General features: G+C 58.3%; 2 protein-coding genes across 10 annotated transcripts in view; both read left to right on the top strand.

Annotated features, from left to right (window-relative positions):
• The first annotated feature begins 2 nt into the window (after nt 1-2).
• On the top strand, nt 3-7191 carry MRM2 (mitochondrial rRNA methyltransferase 2). 3 transcript variants are annotated; one of them, NM_001184754.1, is given in 3 exon segments: nt 3-39; nt 3437-3726; nt 5967-7191. In NM_001184754.1, coding segments are annotated over 3 exon segments (738 nt in total). In that variant the 5' UTR covers nt 3-31; the 3' UTR covers nt 6407-7191.
• A 1124-nt stretch (nt 7192-8315) lies between these two features.
• MAD1L1 (mitotic arrest deficient 1 like 1) overlaps nt 8316-17940 on the top strand; it is a 309825-nt gene continuing 300200 nt past the window's right edge. For all 7 annotated transcript variants that reach the window (XR_014839941.1, XR_014839939.1, XR_014839942.1 and 4 more), the window contains exons 1-4: nt 8316-8384; nt 10956-11117; nt 13168-13308; nt 15846-16025. Coding sequence is in view for 4 of the 7 variants with exons in the window: in XM_085016334.1 (XP_084872460.1) it covers nt 10968-11117; nt 13168-13308; nt 15846-16025 (471 nt within the window). In the remaining 3 variants the exon portion in view is untranslated. The remainder of the gene's footprint in view (nt 8385-10955; nt 11118-13167; nt 13309-15845; nt 16026-17940) is intronic.

Genomic DNA, 17940 nt, shown 5'->3' with positions numbered 1-17940 from the left:
GGCGGCGGCGACTGGAGCGGGGTCCGCGCTCATGGCGGGGTGAGCCCAGCGGTGGGTGGGCGCGGCGGCGGGCGCTCGGCCGGCGTCTTCGGAGCGCCTACAGCAGGCGTGCGGGAGGCGGAGTGGCCGGGGCCTGCTCCAGGGGTCCAGCCCGAAACCGGGCGCAGAGCCCAGCTCGTCCTGGCCCGGACACGGTGGGCCCCGCGAGGCGACGGGGAGACCGGCCGTCGCCGAGCACATTGTAGGCGGGGGGTCCGGCCTAGCGACGGGCGGGCACTTGGCTGGAAAGGGCCTCGGAAAGAGGAGGCGGCAGGTGCGGCGCCCACGGCAGGTGGCGGGGAAGCCCGTGTCACAGAGCGGCGAGGCCGATGCGGTCGGGTGGACGCGGGTGTGTATCCCGCTCTCCGCCCCTCCGCTGTCTTGGAATTAGTTCTGGCGCCTAGGACACTCTGCCCTTTTTCCTTGAGACTCCCTATGCTTTTTGCTCGATGTTTGCTGTAAATTGTCAGCCTTTGTTTTGCTTCCAGTTTATTTCCAATGTCTTGCATCATCTTCAGCATCAGCAGTCTAAAGTCTTTTTCCTGGAAGCTGATAATTTCCAGATCACTTAGCTGTTTTTCTGGGGTTTTATTCTTGCTCCCTTATCTGAGTTACACTTCTCTGCCTTTTCATTTTTATAGGTTTTTGGTGTAGTCTCCTTTTTGCAGACAATAGAGTTACTTCTGATGCTTGACCCCCAGATGCTGAAGCTGGTATGGAGACTTCCTAGGCTTTTTGAAGGCAGCCATTCCCAAGTTGTTATCTGCAGGTCTTGTCATGGGGCTAATGATTGTCTTTTTCATCAGAAGAAAGGATGTAAAGTTGATTTGTAGGGCTGTTCTGAGAATTAAATGGAGGTGTATGTAGCTCATGTTTATGTTACCAAAATAAACTTGGGCTGGCCAACCTGCTGACTCCTAAATGAAGCAGGACCTTCCCAGACTAGCACCCCGCCCCCTCCCTATCCTCTGCCTGCATTTTGTCTGTAGGAAAACTGTAGTCAGAGAATACACTTAATCAGACGAGTGAGAAAATGCAGAAAGAAAACAGAAGAAAAAAGTTTACCCATGAAACAAAGTCAAGAGCCTTGAGCTCCTCCTCAAGGGTTGTAGATACCATTCTGAGCCATGTCCTTTGAGTTGTGTTGCAGATACCGAAACCCCACCAGGTGAAAGAAGTTAACCGCATATGCTGCCTGTAAGCACGGAGACCCCAGGCCACTTGGGGCTGGAAGATCCATGATGTTGATTCCCGGTTCCCTCATCACCGTTCAGAGGAGTGTCCATGAGCTGATCACGTACCCCACAACCCCCCCCAAAAGACCCCTCACTTATCCCTGAAAGCCTTTGGGGAGCTCAGGTCTTTTAAGCACTAGCTGCTCAGAACTCCTTGCTTGGTTTCCTGCAGTAAACAGGGCACTTTCCTTCACCACAGCCTGGCATGGGTAGATTGGCTTTACTGTGCATGGGCACGTGGGCCCACTTTTGGTTCACTAACAACAGGGAAAGGTTTTTTTGTTTTTTGTGGTTTTTTTTTTTTGTCTTTTTGAGGGCTGCACCCACAGCACATGGAGGTTCCCAGGCTAAGGGTCTATTGGAACTGTTGCTGCTGGCCTGCGCCAGAGCCTCAGCAGTGCCAGATCCGAGCCGCGTCTGCAACCTACACCACAACTCACTGCAACGCCAAATCCTTAACCCACTGAGCAAGGCCAGGGATCTAACCCGATCTAACCCGCAACCTCATGGTTCCTAGTCAGATTTGTTTCTGCTGCGCCATGACAGGAACTCTGGGAGAGGTTTTTAAAGACAAATGAGGGCCGGGGTTGGACATTCTTCTGATTGGCTGATGGTGAGTCATCCGGGGGGCCACATCATTGACTTTGTGGTTCTAACTGGTCTGTGGGCAGCACGCAGGTAACGTCTTCCTCCTGGTGGGGTCTCAGTATCTGTAAAACAACTCTGAGGACGTGGCTCAGGATATTACCCGTATCCCTTGAGGAGGAATGAAAGGTCCTTCTTGATTTTGTTTAATGGCTAAACGATTATTATTTTTTCTTGCCTGACTGTTTTCCTTTCTTTCTACATTTTCTCACTTCTCCAGTTAAATTTACCCTCTGAAACTTGGGGAAGATTTAGGAGGCTAAAGTTTTTCTACAAACAAGAGGCAGGTGGAGGCCATAGGGGTGGCGGTTTGTTCCGGAAGGCCCCCTAGGGACCTGTTCAGTTACAGTGGCCGTTGATAAACCGTTAAACATCCCACGTTTCCAAAGAGACTTGGAAATTGCCCTTCAGTTAGACACAGGTTGAGTTCAGTTTTTTTAAGAAATGTGACAGGCTGGGCAGACCCCATACTAGCCACTAAAGCCCACTAGCCACAGGACCTCAGTAAGGCAAGGACCTGGCCTCATGATGTTTTCTTCAAGTCTCTCAAAGCCCAATGAAAGTTTGCATCAGGTGGGGACTTCCCGTCGTGGCGCAGTGGTTAACGAGTCTGACTAGGAACCACGAGGTGGCGGGTTAGATCCCTGGCCTTGCTCCGTGGGTTAAGGATCTGGTGTTGCCGTGAGCTGTGGTGTGGGTTGCAGACGCGGCTTGGATCCTGCGTGGCTGTGGCTCTGGTGCAGGCCGGCAGCTACAACTCCGATTGGACTCCTTACCTGGGAACCTCCATGTGCTGCAGGAGCGGCTCTAGGAAAGGTAAAAAGACAAAAAGAAAAAAAAAGAAAGGAAATTTGTATCAGGTGAGAGAGCATACCAGGTCCGTTACCGGTATCCGTAGCTAGTAATGGGAACATTTTGATTGACATCCGCAAAGGGACTGTCAGTGGTTTGCGTTTTCCCTCTGAAGACAGCTTCAGGAGAGAAAACACACGTTTCGACAGAGGGGGAGAGGCCTGCAGTATGAGTTCGCTCCGGCGGCTGTCCTCGAGCTCCCAGGATGGGCGGCTTCAAGAGCAGAACCTCGCAGGCTCGCTGTCTGGAGCTGGGACATCCGAAATCACGTTGTCCGGAGGGCGGTTTCTCTCGAGGCCCCACTCCTTGATGTGTAGCCGCTGTCTTCTCCCCCGTCCTCACGTGGTCCTTCCTGTGTGTGTCCGCAAGGACACTGGTCGTGACGGACGAGATCCTGGCCGTATGACTCGTTTTACCTTAACTTAACTGCGTCATTAAAGACGCGCACCTGGAGGGACTGGGGTTTAGGGCTTTACCACGTAGACTTTGGGGCGATACGGTTCAGCCCATGCCACCTTCTTGCCGGCTGGTAGTCTTGTCCGGTCACCCCCCTTCTAGGGCATAGAGTCCCCTCTGAAAACAGGCGCGTTGAGGCGGGGGCCGCACCCAGCTTGTGCCTGCCGGTCCGTGCTGTGCCAGCCTGCTTGCTCCGTCTTCCTCTGCAGGTCCTGGAAGCCGGCCTGGGCTTCTCTTCGGCTTCAAAGGTTCCACACGGCTGGGCGCTGCCGAAAGGGCCGGACCGCTGCGGAGCACCTGTGGCTGGCGCGACATCTGAAGGACCCGTTTGTGAAGGCTTCAAAGGTGGAAAGCTACCGGTGTCGCAGCGCCTTCAAGCTCCTGGAGATGAACGAGCGGCACCGGATCCTGCGGCCCGGCCTGCGGGTGTTAGACTGTGGGGCCGCCCCCGGCGCGTGGAGCCAGGTGGCTGTGCAGAGGGTCAACGCTGCGGGCACAGGTGGGGCCGCCAGGCTGCTCGTGGGGCCTCTGCCACCATGGTGTGGATGCAGGCCGGCCGCCCGCGGCCAGGAGCTGCGGAGCTGCTGAGCTGCTTTGTGGAGGCAGGTGCTTCTGAGTGGTTTCTTGGCAGGAGGGATACGAACGGGACACTGACTCGTCACACTGACAGGCCAGGTAGAAAGGGGTAAGGCAAGGAGGTTCGCCTCGGACCACACCGCGGGAATGTGTCCAGTGGGTGGCTCGTTTGGGGCCTCAGCGGAGCTGTGCTTTTTGCCTGCTGATGTCCTGAAGCTGACTGCTTCCTGACCGTACAGCCAGATCAGCCCCGGGGTTTGCAAGTCCTGGTCCTTGAAGCCCTGGGTTTCCTGGAGATGCTGCCCAGGGGAACCCCTGGAGGCCAGGGCTCTGCAGTCTCCACTTTAGCTCAGCCCAAGGCACTTGGCTTCTGTGTTTTAAATTTGGGGTTTTTTTCCTGCTTTTTAAGGCTGCACGTGTGGCATGTGGATGTTCCTAGTTCGTATTTCCTGCTGTAAAGTCCGAGGGTACTGCAGGGTGTGCCATTATGACATAGGTGACAATTCACAAAGATCTCTCTCACACACCTTAGAATGGGGACATTTGAGCCCATGTCCCTGCCATGACCTGTGGCGTAGGTTGCAGATGTGGCTCTGATCCCGCGTCGTTGTGGCTGTGGCGTAGGCCGGCGGCTGTAGTGCTGATAGAACCCGTAGCCTGGGAACCACCATGTGCCACGGGTGCGGCCCTAAAAAGACAAAAAGATCAAACAAACAAACAAAAGAAAACACAGGTGGAGAGGTTGGGGCGAGAGAGGTCCCACCTTCTGGGCTGAAAACCAGAGCTTTGGGCTTTGAAAGAGAGGCTCCCTGCGGGATACTTGACTTCCAGTCTTATTTATTTTACGGCTGCACCCGCGGCACATGGAAGGTCCCAGGCTAGGGACTGAATCTCGGCCACAGCTGCAACCTGCACTGCAGCTACAGCAATGCCAGACCCTTTAACCCATGGCGTGGGGTTGGGGATCTAACCTGCACCCTCACAGCACTCCAGACTGCTGCAGTTGGATTCTTAACCCACTGTACCACAGGGGAACTCCTCTTTATTCATGCATGCGCCGCCACGGCCTGTGGGTTTGACCCATGCCACTGCAGCAACCTGAGCTGCAGCAGGAACACCACCAGACCCTTTTAACTGCTAGAGCACCAGGGAACTCCTCCAGTCTTTAGAGATAAAACACCCTGCCCCTTGCCCTTGGAGCAGCCTCTTGGCTAAGCAGACTGAGCTCTGAGGCTGCAGCTGTGCCCTTCATGTATGCACCCGGGCCCCGATCAGCAGAGCAGAGCAGGGAGGGGATGCTTTCAGCGCGAGTGCTGCGTGAGGAAGGGTGGTGGAGACTGCGGACGGCAGCCACACAGGCAGGAAGTCCTGTTTTGGGTAAGGCCGCACAGCGACATCTTTTTATTTCACAGTTGGTATCACTCAAATACAGGCAAGGTGTCAGTTTTGTGTGTGTGTGTGTGTGTGTGTGTGTGTGTGTGTTGTCTTTTTAGGGCTGCACTTGCGGCATATGGAGGTTCCCAGGCTACGGATCGAATTGGAGCTGGAGCTGTGGGCCTACACCACAGGCACAGCCACAGCAATACCAGATCCGAGCCGGGTCTGTGTCCTACCCCCCAGCTCATGGCAACGCCGGATCCTTAACCCACTGAGCGAGGCCAGGGATCGAACCTGCGTCCTCACGGATACAGTTAGATTCGTTTCTGCTGCGCCAGGATGGGAACTCCCCAGTTTTCTTACCTTATTTTGCGTCTGTCCATGTCCACATCTCTTGGCTTGTTTTGAATAGTTCCTACATTGAAGGAAGTTGGAGAAGCTGCAGGATGGATTTGTTGATACGGTCCAGGGGCATCTTCTATTCAAGCGTGTCATTAGGTTTTAGTTAATCCAAAGGACCACCCAGAGAGAAGAATCCTCAGGGCGTGAAATGCAGTCGGAGGTGGAGTCAGGCCTGGGAGGTGGCTCTTCCTCTCTGGGCTTCGGCCCCCTCAGAGGTAGCGGGAAGGACCCCGCCCCCACGGGTGGTCGCAGGACGTGTGGAGAGCGGGAGAGGCCCCGGGCTGCGTGTTTGGCTCTTCCTCGGTCCTGCCTTCGTCTCTGTTCTGCTGTTTTGTTGCGGGGAGATGGCGGCGTAAGTCAGTGCACTCACCGTTTCTTCCTCAGACGCCACGGCTCCTGTTGGCTTTGTGCTCGGGGTCGATCTTCTTCACATCCTCCCCCTGGAAGGAGCCACTTTTCTGTGCCCTGCCGATGTGACCGACCCAAGAACCTTCCAGAGAATCCGGGACCTGCTCCCCGGTGGGAAAGCGGATGTGATTCTGAGTGACATGGCACCCAATGCCACTGGGATCCGGGGCCTGGACCACGATAGGCTCATCAGCCTGTGCCTGTCCCTGCTGGACATGGCCCCAGACGTCCTCCACCCCGGGGGGGCGTTCCTTTGTAAAATCTGGGCTGGCAGTCAGAGCCATCGGTTGCAGAAGAGACTGACAGAGGCATTCCAGAACACCAGGACTGTAAAACCCGCAGCCAGCAGGAAGGAGTCATCAGAGCTGTACCTCTTGGCCACACGGTACCAGGGAGGGAGGAGGGGAGCTCTGTGAAGGACCGGGTGTCTTCTCCTGTCCCTGGTTCCTCCTCACTGCAGATGCAGCCTGAGCTCTTCCCTGGCGTGGGGCTGGGGAGACCCGAGGTTGATCTGGGCTGCAGCAGGAAGGACACATGGGGGACCTTTTTTCCTAAGGGAGGGGCAAAGATAAAAAGATGAAAAGGCCTACTGGGGGGAGGACAGAAACAGTGGGAGGCAGAGAAACACACACAGACACCTTTACATAACGTTCTCCTCTCCTGCTGTGACTGAGCGTGTTACGGAGAAACAGGCTTCCATCCTCCCTCCAAGAACAGCCCGCAGTTTCCAGGTGGTATTTTGGCTACCCAGCGTAATGTGGACAAATGTGAAACTTCAGTCTGGGGATTTTTTCCCATCTCTCGGGTGAATGATCTGGAAATACATCCATTCTTGAAGCAGTGACGAGTTCCCAGGACAATCAGAGAAGACATTTGGTGTGAATTATGCATGGGGTGGCTGTGCTTTGCTTTTTCACTGGAAAATGTTGCTGTAATATTCCAGGCTCCAAAGACTTAAAGGTCGTTGCCAAAGCAAGCAGCGACATGGTGTGTTCCCTTACCTCCGTGCCCCTGTCCAGGGTTGTGATGCGACTCTGTAAGGTCGTATAGGCCGTAAGAGGAATGAATGTCTGTGTTTTTAAGTTTTTGTTTTTTGTTTTTTTTTAAATTGATTGGTTTCCTCAAAACCAGTTCCTGGAAATGCTATAAAATTGGGTTGTGATAATCGTACAACTATAATAAAATTCATTGAGTGATAAAAGTTATTTATTTATTTATTAAAGTTTTTTAAAAAGAGTATATTGATGGGAGTCCTGTGGTACAGCGGAAAGGAATCCGACTAGTACCCTTGAGGATTCGAGTTCGAATCTGGGTGGGGGATCCGGCGTTGCCCTGAGCTGTGGTGTAGGTCACAGATGCGGCTCAGATCCCGCAATGGCGTGGCTGTGGCCTAGGCCAGCTGCTGTAGCTCCTATTCGACTCGTAGCCTGGGGACTTCCATATGCTGCTGGTGGGGCCCTAAAAAAGCCCCCCCCCCAAAAGAGTTTATTGACTGTAGCGATGATTAAATCCCAAGACTGCTTGGGGAGGGGAGAGGTAGCCAGGAATCTCCATCAGGGTCCTAGGGCTGAGTCCAGATCCCTGAAGGATGCTGCTGGCCAGACTCAAATTTTTCGTTTTGTTTTCGTTTGCAGTCGGCCAGTTAAGACCGGAGAGCCCTCCGTCCTGCCTTCACTATCACATTCTCCGCTTTCCCATCCAGTTCGTTCTGGCCACACTAACGTGTCTTTTATTCTCTGGAAGAAGGGAATTCGGTGCAGGCCCTCGGGCGCCTAGCTGGCGCGGGAGGCACGCTGCTGGACCCAGGTGGCCGTAATTCGAGGAGGGACAGGCTGACCACTGCTCCCTGGAGAACTGAGACCCAGACGAGGTCCCCGCGCCCCGACGGCTCCAGCTTAGAAGCGCAGCCTTTTGTGAGGACAGCTTAGTAGAATAGCATTTGGCCTTTTTTCAGAGGGCCTTGTGAAAAGTTAAAACGCATTAACTCAAGCAAATACCGTAGTGGTAAAACCGGGGAAAGGGAGTGCAGGGAAGTTTGGCTCTAAGAGGCCACCGTTGGACGGTGCTATTCCACACAATACGGCGCAAGGCAGCCGCCAAGTGGAAGCCGACACGCTGGAGGTGGGGGCACCACGAGAGTCCCGCGGGCGGGCCGGCTTTGGTTCCGAGTCCCCTCTTTGCGGCCTCTGCCGGGAGTAGGTAGCTCCGGGGACGGACGCGGAGTCCCCGGGACCTGCAGGCGCGCAGATCCGGAGCTCACGGCTGGTCCCGCCCAGGTCTCGCGAGAGCGCAGCCGCACGTCTCGCGATACGTGGGCGCGGGCGTAGAAGAGGGAGATCTGAGCGGCGGCGGCAGCAGCAGCAGCGGCGGCGCCCGGTGGGCTGAGGCGGTGAGGTGAGCGGCCGGGGTGCCCCGGCGGGCGCCGCGCTGCGCCAGGCTGAGCCGGCGCGGGGCGGGCGGGGGCGAGGCTGGGGTCCTTCCGAGGCTGGGCGGGCGGGCGTCCCCAGCGCGCCTCCTCCGAGAAGGGCCGCTGGGAATGGTCGGGGTCTCGAGCGCCGAGGGGGCGGCCTCGCGGCAGCGGGTCCCTCACCCGCCGAGGCTCGGGGGCCGGCGGCGCTCTCCCCGCTTCCCGCGCGTCCTCGCCGGGCGGCGTGGGACTTGCCGCTACTGCCTTTGACAGCCAGGGAAACGGTGGGAAGGGGCAAGCGCCCTGCCCAGGGTCCCACTGCCGGCGGCCCGTGGGAGGCGCGCTCGCGTGCGTTTCGTCGGTGGTGGAAGTTTGGCGAAGGCGCCCGGCAGCAGGTGGAGAACTGGCCGGCCGGCCGGCGAGAGCGCCCGCGGCGGTGTGAAGGGCCGCTGGGCGGTGGGGAGCCCTGTAATGTCTGTCCTTGGGCCAGCAGGGCGGGAGAGAGGCAGGGTGCCCGGGACTCTGAGCTCCGAGTCCGTGGTGAGGGCGCTGGAAGGTTTGGGTCGCTTGGATAAAGAGGGTGGAATTTGAGCTGCCGCCTCGTGGGGCAGCGGAGTTCGGGGCAGGTGAAAGCGGGTACGTTCTCTTCCTGCTGGGGTATTGCGGGCATCGGGTGTGAGAAGGGGGCGTGTTGGCCAGATTTACCATCACGGGAGGGGAAGAGTGGTCTAATCTTGGCAGATGGAGGACTGGCCTTCCAGAGCAGAGCCCCGTGCCTCGCTGCGCGGGCCTGCATCGCTCGCCAGGCGCGCAGCTCCGTGAGCGCCCCTCGCTGGTTTCTCGTCCCACCCATCTTCCACTTGTGGTTTGAAGGAGAGTGGTGAGGACAGCCGAGTTGTGCCGGGCGTGGAAACCACGGCCTCCGGAAGACAGGCTCTGGGTGCACAAGGCCAGGGTTCTCCTTAAACGGGAAATTCAGGAGCAAACCAGGTCTTCTTTTTCGGGGGGGAAGGGGGCTCCAGCGGGGGGAAGGTGCGTTCCGTCTCATACTTAAGGGAAATCAGTGAGAGCTGGCTCTTTTCCTGAAGACGATGCACCTGTAGGAATTCACACCTCTTGGTGCTTCGCTGTGCCTGGGACACTGCCACACCTTCCGGCTGGTAGACAGCGTGGTGTGAGGCCATAATAAGCACAGATTTGGGGGCGCAGGTTCTTTGCTGCTGCTTGTCCTCAGACCTTCATACACTGGCCTGGGGAGTACACTCAGCCTTAGAGCCAGACAGACCAGGGTCCAATCTCAGTTCTGTAACCATTTATTTGTTCTTTTTAGGGCCACCCCTGTGCCAGAGGCATATGGATGTTCCCGGGCTGGAGGCCGAATCAGAGCCGCAGCTGCCAGCCTACGCCACAGCCACAGCAACGCCAGATCCGAGCCCCTTCTTTAACCTACACCACAGCACACGGCAACTCTGGATCCTTAACCCCGCCCTGATCAAGGCCGGGGCTTGAACCTGCATCCTCGTGGACATTAGTCGGGTTCGTTAACCACTGTGCCACGTTGGGAACTCTAGTTCTGTAACTTCTGAGACCTCATCTAATACATGTGTAAAAAGGCCTAATCCGCCTGCCAGTTTTGAAGAGTGCAGTGTCACGTGTTAAATTGCAGGTAGCATGATGGTTGAACTTTGCGGCAGTAGCCGTACCATCTGCCATTTGGAGACTTTTTTGGACCTGGTGATCCTCACAGCTTTAAAGGTGGGCGCCTCGGTTCACAGATGCGGAAACAGGCTCAGGGCATCCCGGTGCTCAGTGGATGTCAGATAGGCTTCTTTCTGGTGCCTGGCTGAAGGTGGTCGAGACACCCATTAATGTCATTGCTAACCTGTAATTAGCATTGCGGGGGTGCCCTCCTGATTGCCACTGTCGTGTGCTTTTTATTTTTTGTCTTTGCAGGGCCGCTCCCGCAGCATATGGAGGTTCCCAGGTGAGGGGTCTCGTCGGAGCTGCAGCTCCGGCCCACAGCACAGCCACAGCAACGCAGGATCCAAGCTGCAGCTGTGACCTACACTGTTGCTCATGGCAGTGCTGGATCCTTAATTCACTGAGCGAGGCCGAGGTTGAACCTGTGTCCTCGTGGATTCTAGTCGGGTTTGTTACGTCTGAGCCACAGCAGGGACTCCTGTGTTCTTTGCTTCTGATTCCCAGAAGCTAGGCTTTCTGTCAGTGCTCATCTGGGAGGTGCCCAGCTGGACACCCTGACGGCTGGACACCCTGTCCTGAGGGCCGTCTGTCTTTCCAGCTGGTGTGCTCGTCAGCGCTCTGCTGGTCAGCAGCTTGCTGGCACGTTGTCTTTTTATGCCTCCGTTCTTCTCTGAGAAATTGGCAGCATGTACTCCCCCTTAACCTGGAAGACGGTGCTCACGGACCCTGGAATGTGTTAAGGGCTCTGAGAGCGCATCAGGGTGTGGGGCTCCCTGAAGGCGCCCCTGACTGGGCAGCTGCCAGAGCCGATGGTGCGTGGAAAGGCTCCCCGTGACCCGTCCCTTGTTTTCCTCCAGAGGGAGGTGGCCATGGAAGACCTGGGCGAAAACACCACCGTCCTCTCCACCCTGAGGTCCTTGAACAGCTTCATCTCTCAGCGAGTGGAGGGAGGGTCTGGACTGGACGTGTCCACCCCTGCGCAAGGTTCTCTGCAGATGCAGTACCAGCAGAGCATGCAGGTGAGTGGTCCGTGTCCGCTCGGGGCCTCTAGGCAAGGCCCCTGCCCCGGGTAGGACTGGTTCACGTTCCAGATGGTTCAGCCGAGTGGTCCGTGTCCGGCTCGGGGCCTCTAGGCAAGGCCCCTGCCCCGCGTAGGACTGGTTCACGTTCCTCATAGTCGAGGGGGTTGGTGTTTCGAAGCCTGGAGGCCAGCTGGCCACCTCCCAGTCTCCAGCATGGCTATTCATTGTTTTGGAGGCTAGCTAATGGCCATGGTTCAGGAGCTGTCTGGCTCAGAAGCCTGAAATAACAGCACCCCCGGAGCGGGTCTGGTGTTCACCACTGGACTCACATTAACACGCTTACAGACACTAAAGGTCGGACTGGAAAGCCAGCCGATTCATTGAGTTGAGGAAGAAAATCCCAGACTGCATGCGGACGTGACCTAGGAGCTGTCCAGCCAGCTGCTGGCTCCCTTGACGGTGTGACACGCGCAAGGCTCTCCGTCAGCCTGGCAGGGAGGGCAGGGCAGCGAGTGAGGGATGGGCCATGTCCTGTCTCAGCCTGTGGAGGCCGTTGGCACGTCTCGGCTTCAGTCCACCAGGGGGTGATTTTGACAGCTTCACTCTGATTTTAGGCCTGTTTCACTTTATTCCAAGCTCTCGGTGATGCTCACTGTAGACACAGCTGTAGAGGCTCAGGTCTCCTGAAGGACTTGAGGTTCCAGAGAGTCGTGGGGTCCGTGCCCGTTGGCGCAGGGATCACCAGCTCCACCCAGGGAAGGGAGTGTGGTACCCGAGCCTTGCTGAGGCCCCGCAATCAGCAGTGTCTCCAGACATTGCCACGTGTCCCCGATTGAAACGAGAACGATGTTCTATGGTCCAGTGCTTCTTGGACTTGAATGTGCCTGTTTTAGGTATGGTGCCAAGGAGTGTTCTGACTTCATTCTTCTCCACGTGGCTGTCCAGTTTTCCCAACACCTCTTATTGAACAGGCTGTCTTTTCTCCATTGTATGTTCTCGTGAATGTGCCTCTTTGCAAAGGAAGGGTCTGATTGGTTATCTGTGGCACAGCCTGAGCTTCTGCATTTCTGTTAAGTGCCCAGCAGCTGTTGTGCTGCTGGATGGACTGTAGGCCATTCCTGGAGCGGTTGGGCTCTCGCCCACCTGAAGAAAAGGCCCTTGCAGTCCGCGATTCTGTGATGCTGTTTGCTGTGTCTTGTGAGGCCCTTCAAGGCTTCGGTCCCCCTGTGGGAGGCAGACGTCTCTGATGGCCCCCAATGGCCGGCCCTGGTGGACTGCAGTTTCTTCCACTTAATCAAACACCAACTCGGTGTTGTGGCTGCGGGATCTTGCCGTTGTAGTTGACATCTCAGCTCAGTTGACCTTAAGGTGGGGAGAGTTCCTAGGTGGGCCTGACCCAGGCAGGCCGATCTTTTACTTCTGAGTCCAAGACTCAGACAGATGGACGTCAGAGATGAGTCTTTAATTCTGGGTCCAGAGATCAGAGAGAGGTCAGAGATGCGGAGCAGGAGAGGCAGGGGAGGTCTCCCTTGTTGGCCTCGGAAGTGGCAAGGGCCACGTGGCGGGAGGTGGGGGTGGCCTCTGGGCGCCGACGGGCACTGAGGCCTGCCCGTCGGTCGGGACATGCAAGTGTGGAGGAGGCTCCAGAGGACACTGCCTGCTGACTGCGTGGATTGTGGCCTCTCGAGACCCTGGTCTGCGAGGGCCAGGCTTCCCGACCCAGAGAGCCCACAGCCGGTACGTGGGGGTTTAAGCTGCTGCGTCGGTGGTGGTTTGTCACAGAGCGTAGGAAAAGCACACCTGCTTTTCTAAAACAAGCCCAGACGCAGTCATCTGAAAACACACCTTCCTCTTCTGTCCCTTGTCACCTCCTCTTAGCTTGCTGCCTCCCGCACCCACTTCCCACCTCGGGCCAGTGTTCCTCTTCCCCACGGCTGAACCTGGGCCCTGCTGGGGCAGGTGCTCAGGGAGAGAGTGGTGAGGGAGCCGTCGCCTGTTTGATGCAGCTACTGAAGCCCTGTCTTTCTTTTGCGTGTGACCTGGTCAGCTGGAGGAGCGAGCAGAGCAGATCCGTTCGAAGTCCCACCTCATCCAGGTGGAGCGGGAGAAGATGCAGATGGAGCTGAGTCACAAGAGGGCTCGAGTGGAGCTGGAGCGGGCGGCCAGTACCAGCGCCAGGAGCTACGAGGTGGGTTCAGGCGGGCCAGCCCCGAGCAAGGGGGTTGTGCACGGTGCCTGCGGGACCCTGGGAAGCAAGAGCCCCGCCAGCCGGGAGCGCAGACGCTCTGCCTCCAGGTCCCAGGGCCAGCCTTCTCAGGCCACCTGCTGAAGTGGGTCGGACTCAGGTGTGCTCTGCGTCCCGGGGAGGGCAGCCAAGGGGTGGCTGCCCCGCATGTCCGCCCCCGGAGGTGCTGGTGGGTGTTCCTCTGCACTGGCTGCCCAGTTGCCTTCTCTCCCCACGAGCACTGGGATGCAGGTCTGCCAGAAAGAGATGCCCCGTGGCTTGGGGGTGACAGGCTTAGCAAGTCACTGGGTTGTGTGAGGGTCTCGGGTTGAGGCCAGGTTTTGTTCAAGTGGTTATAGGGTCTCAGAGCAAAGAGCCCCCATCTCAGGGGCTGCTTCACGTTGCCCTTGGCTTACCCAGGGCAGGCCAGGAAGGCACAACTCCCCGTTACCCAGAGGAGATGCTGGGTTTTTACTCAGTGCGTACATTCTGTGCTTCCTTTGCTGTGGTGAAAACCTGCACGTTGCCAGGGTTTCTCAGTAGGTGCTGATGAGTTGTGGAAATGCTGCCAAGTCTCCGGCAGCGCGTGGGACCAGACCGTTTCTGGCCCCTGTGCTTCCCTGAGGGTGGATCCGGGGAGTCTGGCCCTGTTCTTGCCTCACATGGCACGTTCACACGCTTTCTTCGTCCTGCTCAGAACAACTGTCTTGGAGGGTGTGCTACTCTTTGGACGCGTTCACACCCGGTGTGCGGGTCCCTGAATGTGGGCTGTTGTGGGGACTTAGTAGCCCAGAGACTCGGCCTGCAGCTGGGTAGTGCCACCTGGACGTTGGCCCTGGTGCTGCTCCAGGTGGGCTTCCTCTCTGAGCTGGGCTTTTGCTGGCGTCTGGGTGGCCCTAGGAGGGACCGTCCTGGGGGAGCCCGTGCGGGGTGGGGAAGGAGAGACTGTGTGACTCTCGCAGGTACTGAGGTGCCCTCATTAGGGGTGGGGGGGCGGCCCCAGGGCCGGCAGCCTGTGGGAATTGTGGTGTGGGCAGCACTGCTGTGGGTGTGGAGCTGTTGCACTTTCCCTGGGTCCTGCGTCCTGTGGGGACACGGCCTGCCCTGACTGCTCTGTGTCTCCAGTGTCCAGAGCAGGCTGTGGACTTGCTGGTGCTGAGATAACGTGGTGAGGGAGGGGTCGCTACAGGGTCACTGACAGTCTTTGTCGGGGAAAAATCCCCAGGGTTGGTCCTGGGGCCCCTGGCTGAACTTGGGCCTCTCTGTGAGAGGCCTCTCCCGCCACGGACATGGCTGAAGACGCCCCTGGGACTGGTGCACCAGCGGTTTTCCCGTTGTCCCTTGAGTCTGGGGTCCCTGCGCTGCGTTTTCAGTGTCTGCCAGTTGGGTGGTGTGTGGAGAGGGCAGCTGGGTGGGGTCTCAGCCTTTCTGCCTGGAAATACCTATTGGATGGTGAGACTTTGGTATCCAGAGTCTGGGGACCTGCCTGCACCGCCCCGTGCGCACTTGGCACTGGCGGCCCAAGCAGAGAGGCTGCATCCTGCCCTGTGATGTGCTGACCAGGTCCCCGCACAGCCACAGCACCTTGCTCCCAGGTTGTGGCAGGACCCTTGGCCTCGAGGGTTCCTAGTTGCTTGGAGGCTGTACTTGCAGCTCCTCAGTCCCTGGAACCCGGATCAGCCGGAGACCGTGGCCCTGCCAGCGCTTGTGTTGGGCCCCTCCTGGGTGTTGGGCCTGGAGAGGCCTGTGTGCACCCTGGCTGAGTGAGGCAGGCCCTGCCAGCACCTGGCAGTCCTTGGTGGGAGCCTCTGCAGCCCAGCTTCCTGCTGAGAAGTCAGCAGAGTTCAGGCTCCACGTACCAGGACCTGCTGCCTTTACCCCAGGACTCTGGCTCCCACTTGTCGTCCCTTTGCTTCTGGGCTGAGGGTGAACTCAGTGGCCGACAGTAGACCCTTTGGCCCCAGGGGTCACCCGGGTGATATGTCGGGTTCTGTGCCTTCCTTACCAGCGCAAACCGCACTCCCCTCCCCCGGTCCAGTGCGGGGCAGCTCTGAAGGTGTGTGGGAGAGGGGGGCCCAGGGGCAGGTGCCCCTCTCTGCAGACTCACGACCCCACCTGTCCCTGCTGAGTTGTCTGCTCGCCGGGGGTGGCAGACTTGTAGCGGGGAGCCCACGTGCATGCAGAACGCTGCTCGAGCTGCCGAGCTCAGAGGCCTCTTCCCAAGGTGGCATCTGAGTGGGATTTCTGTCCTCGACGCCTCCCTGCGGAGGGCCACCGTCACCAGTGGTCGGTGACAGCGGGAGTGGTGCTGGTGTGAGCCGTGGTGGTGTGTTGCTGTGGCCAAGCACACGCGCCTCGGAGGGGGTCCCGAGGTCAGCTGCGGCCTTGGCTGCTGGCTTACTGGCGGCTCCTCTGTGGGCTCAGTCCTGTCCTGAGGGCGGAGCGGGTGGGGTGGGCTCTCCCTGCTCCGACTCCCTCTCACCGGCCCGTCCTCTTGGCAGCGCGAGGTGGACCGCAACCAGGAGCTCCTGACGCGCATTCGGCAGCTGCAGGAGCGGGAGGCCGAGGCGGAGGAGAAGATGAAGGAGCAGCTGGAGCGCTACCGGCTGTGCCAGCAGAGCCTGGACGCGGCCAGCAGGAAGCTGCGGGAGGAGGAGGACAGCCTGGCCGAAGCCGGCGAGGTGAGCGGCTGCGACCCAACCCCCGCGGGTGTGCCCGCCCCCGGGCCCGCTGCTCCGGCCCGCCCCGAGGGAGCGTCAGTGCTCGATTCTGCTTCCCCCTCGCGTGCCTGCGTTTTTTGCATAGCTGTGATCGTGGCGAAGATACAGGTTTTCCATTCTGTGGTTTCCAGAGAGTGAGGCGAACACATCTTTGTCTTTGTGATTGTGACTTTCAGTGCTTGACCAATCCGTTTTTTTGTCGTTTTCGAAGAATTTTTTAATAGACACCCCCTTTTATAGGCGCATAGATGGTGCATGGGTTCATCCCTTTTGTTTCTGCTGAGTTACTTTATTTGGACAAGTCCCTAGGAAGAGGGTCACGGAAGCACCAGTTTGAATTCTCTCGATGGCTTTTGCCGCCAGGTGCTGGGGCGCAGCGGTAGGCGTTGCTGAGGATGCTGGTTTCACCGGAACCTCACCTGTCACAGATGGTGGTGTTTTCTAGAGATTCTCGTGGGTTTTTCCCTTCCAGGACATATAAGTAGGTGCCCCTGGGTTTGCATTTCCTGCATTATTAGGAAGGTGCGTTCGCATCTGAGAACATCTGGAACCAGAGCGTAGGTGACCTGTGGTCCTTACTGCTTCTACCAAGTCAAAATTGTATGAATTTTATTTTATTTTGCTTTTTGGGGCTGCACCTGCGGCATATGGAGGTTCCTGGGCTAGGGGTTGAAATGAAGCTGTGCCTGCCAGCTGCACCACAGGCACAGCAGTGTGGGATCCAGGCTGCGTCTGCGACCCACACCTCAGCTCATGGCAGTGCTGGATCCTTAACCCAGTGAGCAAGGCCAGGGATCGAACCCACGTCCTCACGGGTGCTAGTCGAGTTCGTTTCTGCTGAGCCACAATGGAAATGGCCGGGTTGTGTGCATTTTGGAAAGAGCCCAGGATTGGTGCTGGTAGAGATGGGACTCCTCGGCCCTCCCTGTCGCTTTGCTGCGCTGCTCGGAGTCTCACAGGTGCGCCAGGACAGAGGGTGAAGCGCTGCTGTCGGGAGTCGGGGCCCTGGGATCCTTGGCATCTCTCTCCATGAGGCTTTGTCTCCTGGGTCGCTCTTCAGAAGTGGGCCCCCCGGGGCCTCCTGCCTTGGCGGCTCTGGGTGGCGTTCACGTTGTCCCTGCATCTGTCCTCTGACGTGGGTGCTGGCGGGAGAGGAGCCATGATCAGCCTTTAGACAGCCCTCCTGCCCTTGGAGCGTGCCTGCCGCTTGTGCTCCATGGCAGGTGGGCTCGCGGGCAGGTGCCGGGGCCACAGGGGAGGGGAGGCCGCGTCGGGCAGAGGGGCGGTGGGGGGGGTTACAGCGCAGACGCCGACGGGCGTGCCGTGTGGCCAGCGTGGATGGAGGCCCCGTGCTGCTCCTCGTCCTCTTCACCCCTCTGAGGAGCCGTCCCTGGCCCCTGGGTCTAGGTTGTGGCCCCCGCCCGCCACCTGTGCTCCCTCCGCGGTGCCCTGGTTCAGAGGCTCGCACTCTGCGAGGTCAGCCTGAGGATGGCTGGCCCCCCCGCAGCCTCGTCCTCCTGGGCCGGGCTGTCTGAGCCCTGCGTGGAGCACAGCGCGTGTGCTCCGAGTGACTCAGGAAGGCCTCTTGAGGGATGTGTGTGTCGCTAAATGTGTTTTAGTGTCTGCGTTTTTGATTCCCAGCTCGACAGTCACTGTTGTCATCAAGGAAACTGTGCGGGTTGGTGAGGGGGCAGGACAGGACAGCCCCTCAGCCTCCCTGGGGCCAGGGGGTGGGCAGCGCTGATGCCTTTAAACGGCCCCGGGTTGGGCAGAGGGGCACGCGGTGCCTCCTTGCTGGCAGAGCTCCCCCCGCCCCTGCGAGTGTCGCTGTCTCTGCGGTGAGTTTGCAGGTCTGTTGTCTGGTCCTCAGCCTGGG

This window comes from Sus scrofa, chromosome 3, assembly GCF_054392235.1.
Source record: "Sus scrofa isolate SSC_HxYL_T2T_F1_AM1 chromosome 3, Sscrofa_HxYL_maternal_Yorkshire_Landrace_v2.0, whole genome shotgun sequence".
Lineage (NCBI taxonomy): Eukaryota > Metazoa > Chordata > Mammalia > Artiodactyla > Suidae > Sus > Sus scrofa.
The sequence above is the reverse complement of the archived record's forward strand: the minus strand, read 5'-3'. Positions and strand labels throughout refer to the sequence as shown.

Excerpts from the sequence above, each read along its gene's own strand:
- MRM2 (XM_021085633.2), top strand. The coding sequence starts at position 369 with ATGCGGTCGGGTGGACGCGG. Across the intron at positions 389-3,436 it reads ATGCGGTCGGGTGGACGCGG|GTCCTGGAAGCCGGCCTGGG; the intron begins GTGTGTATCCCG and ends CTTCCTCTGCAG. Across the intron at positions 3,727-5,966 it reads GGTCAACGCTGCGGGCACAG|ACGCCACGGCTCCTGTTGGC; the intron begins GTGGGGCCGCCA and ends TTTCTTCCTCAG.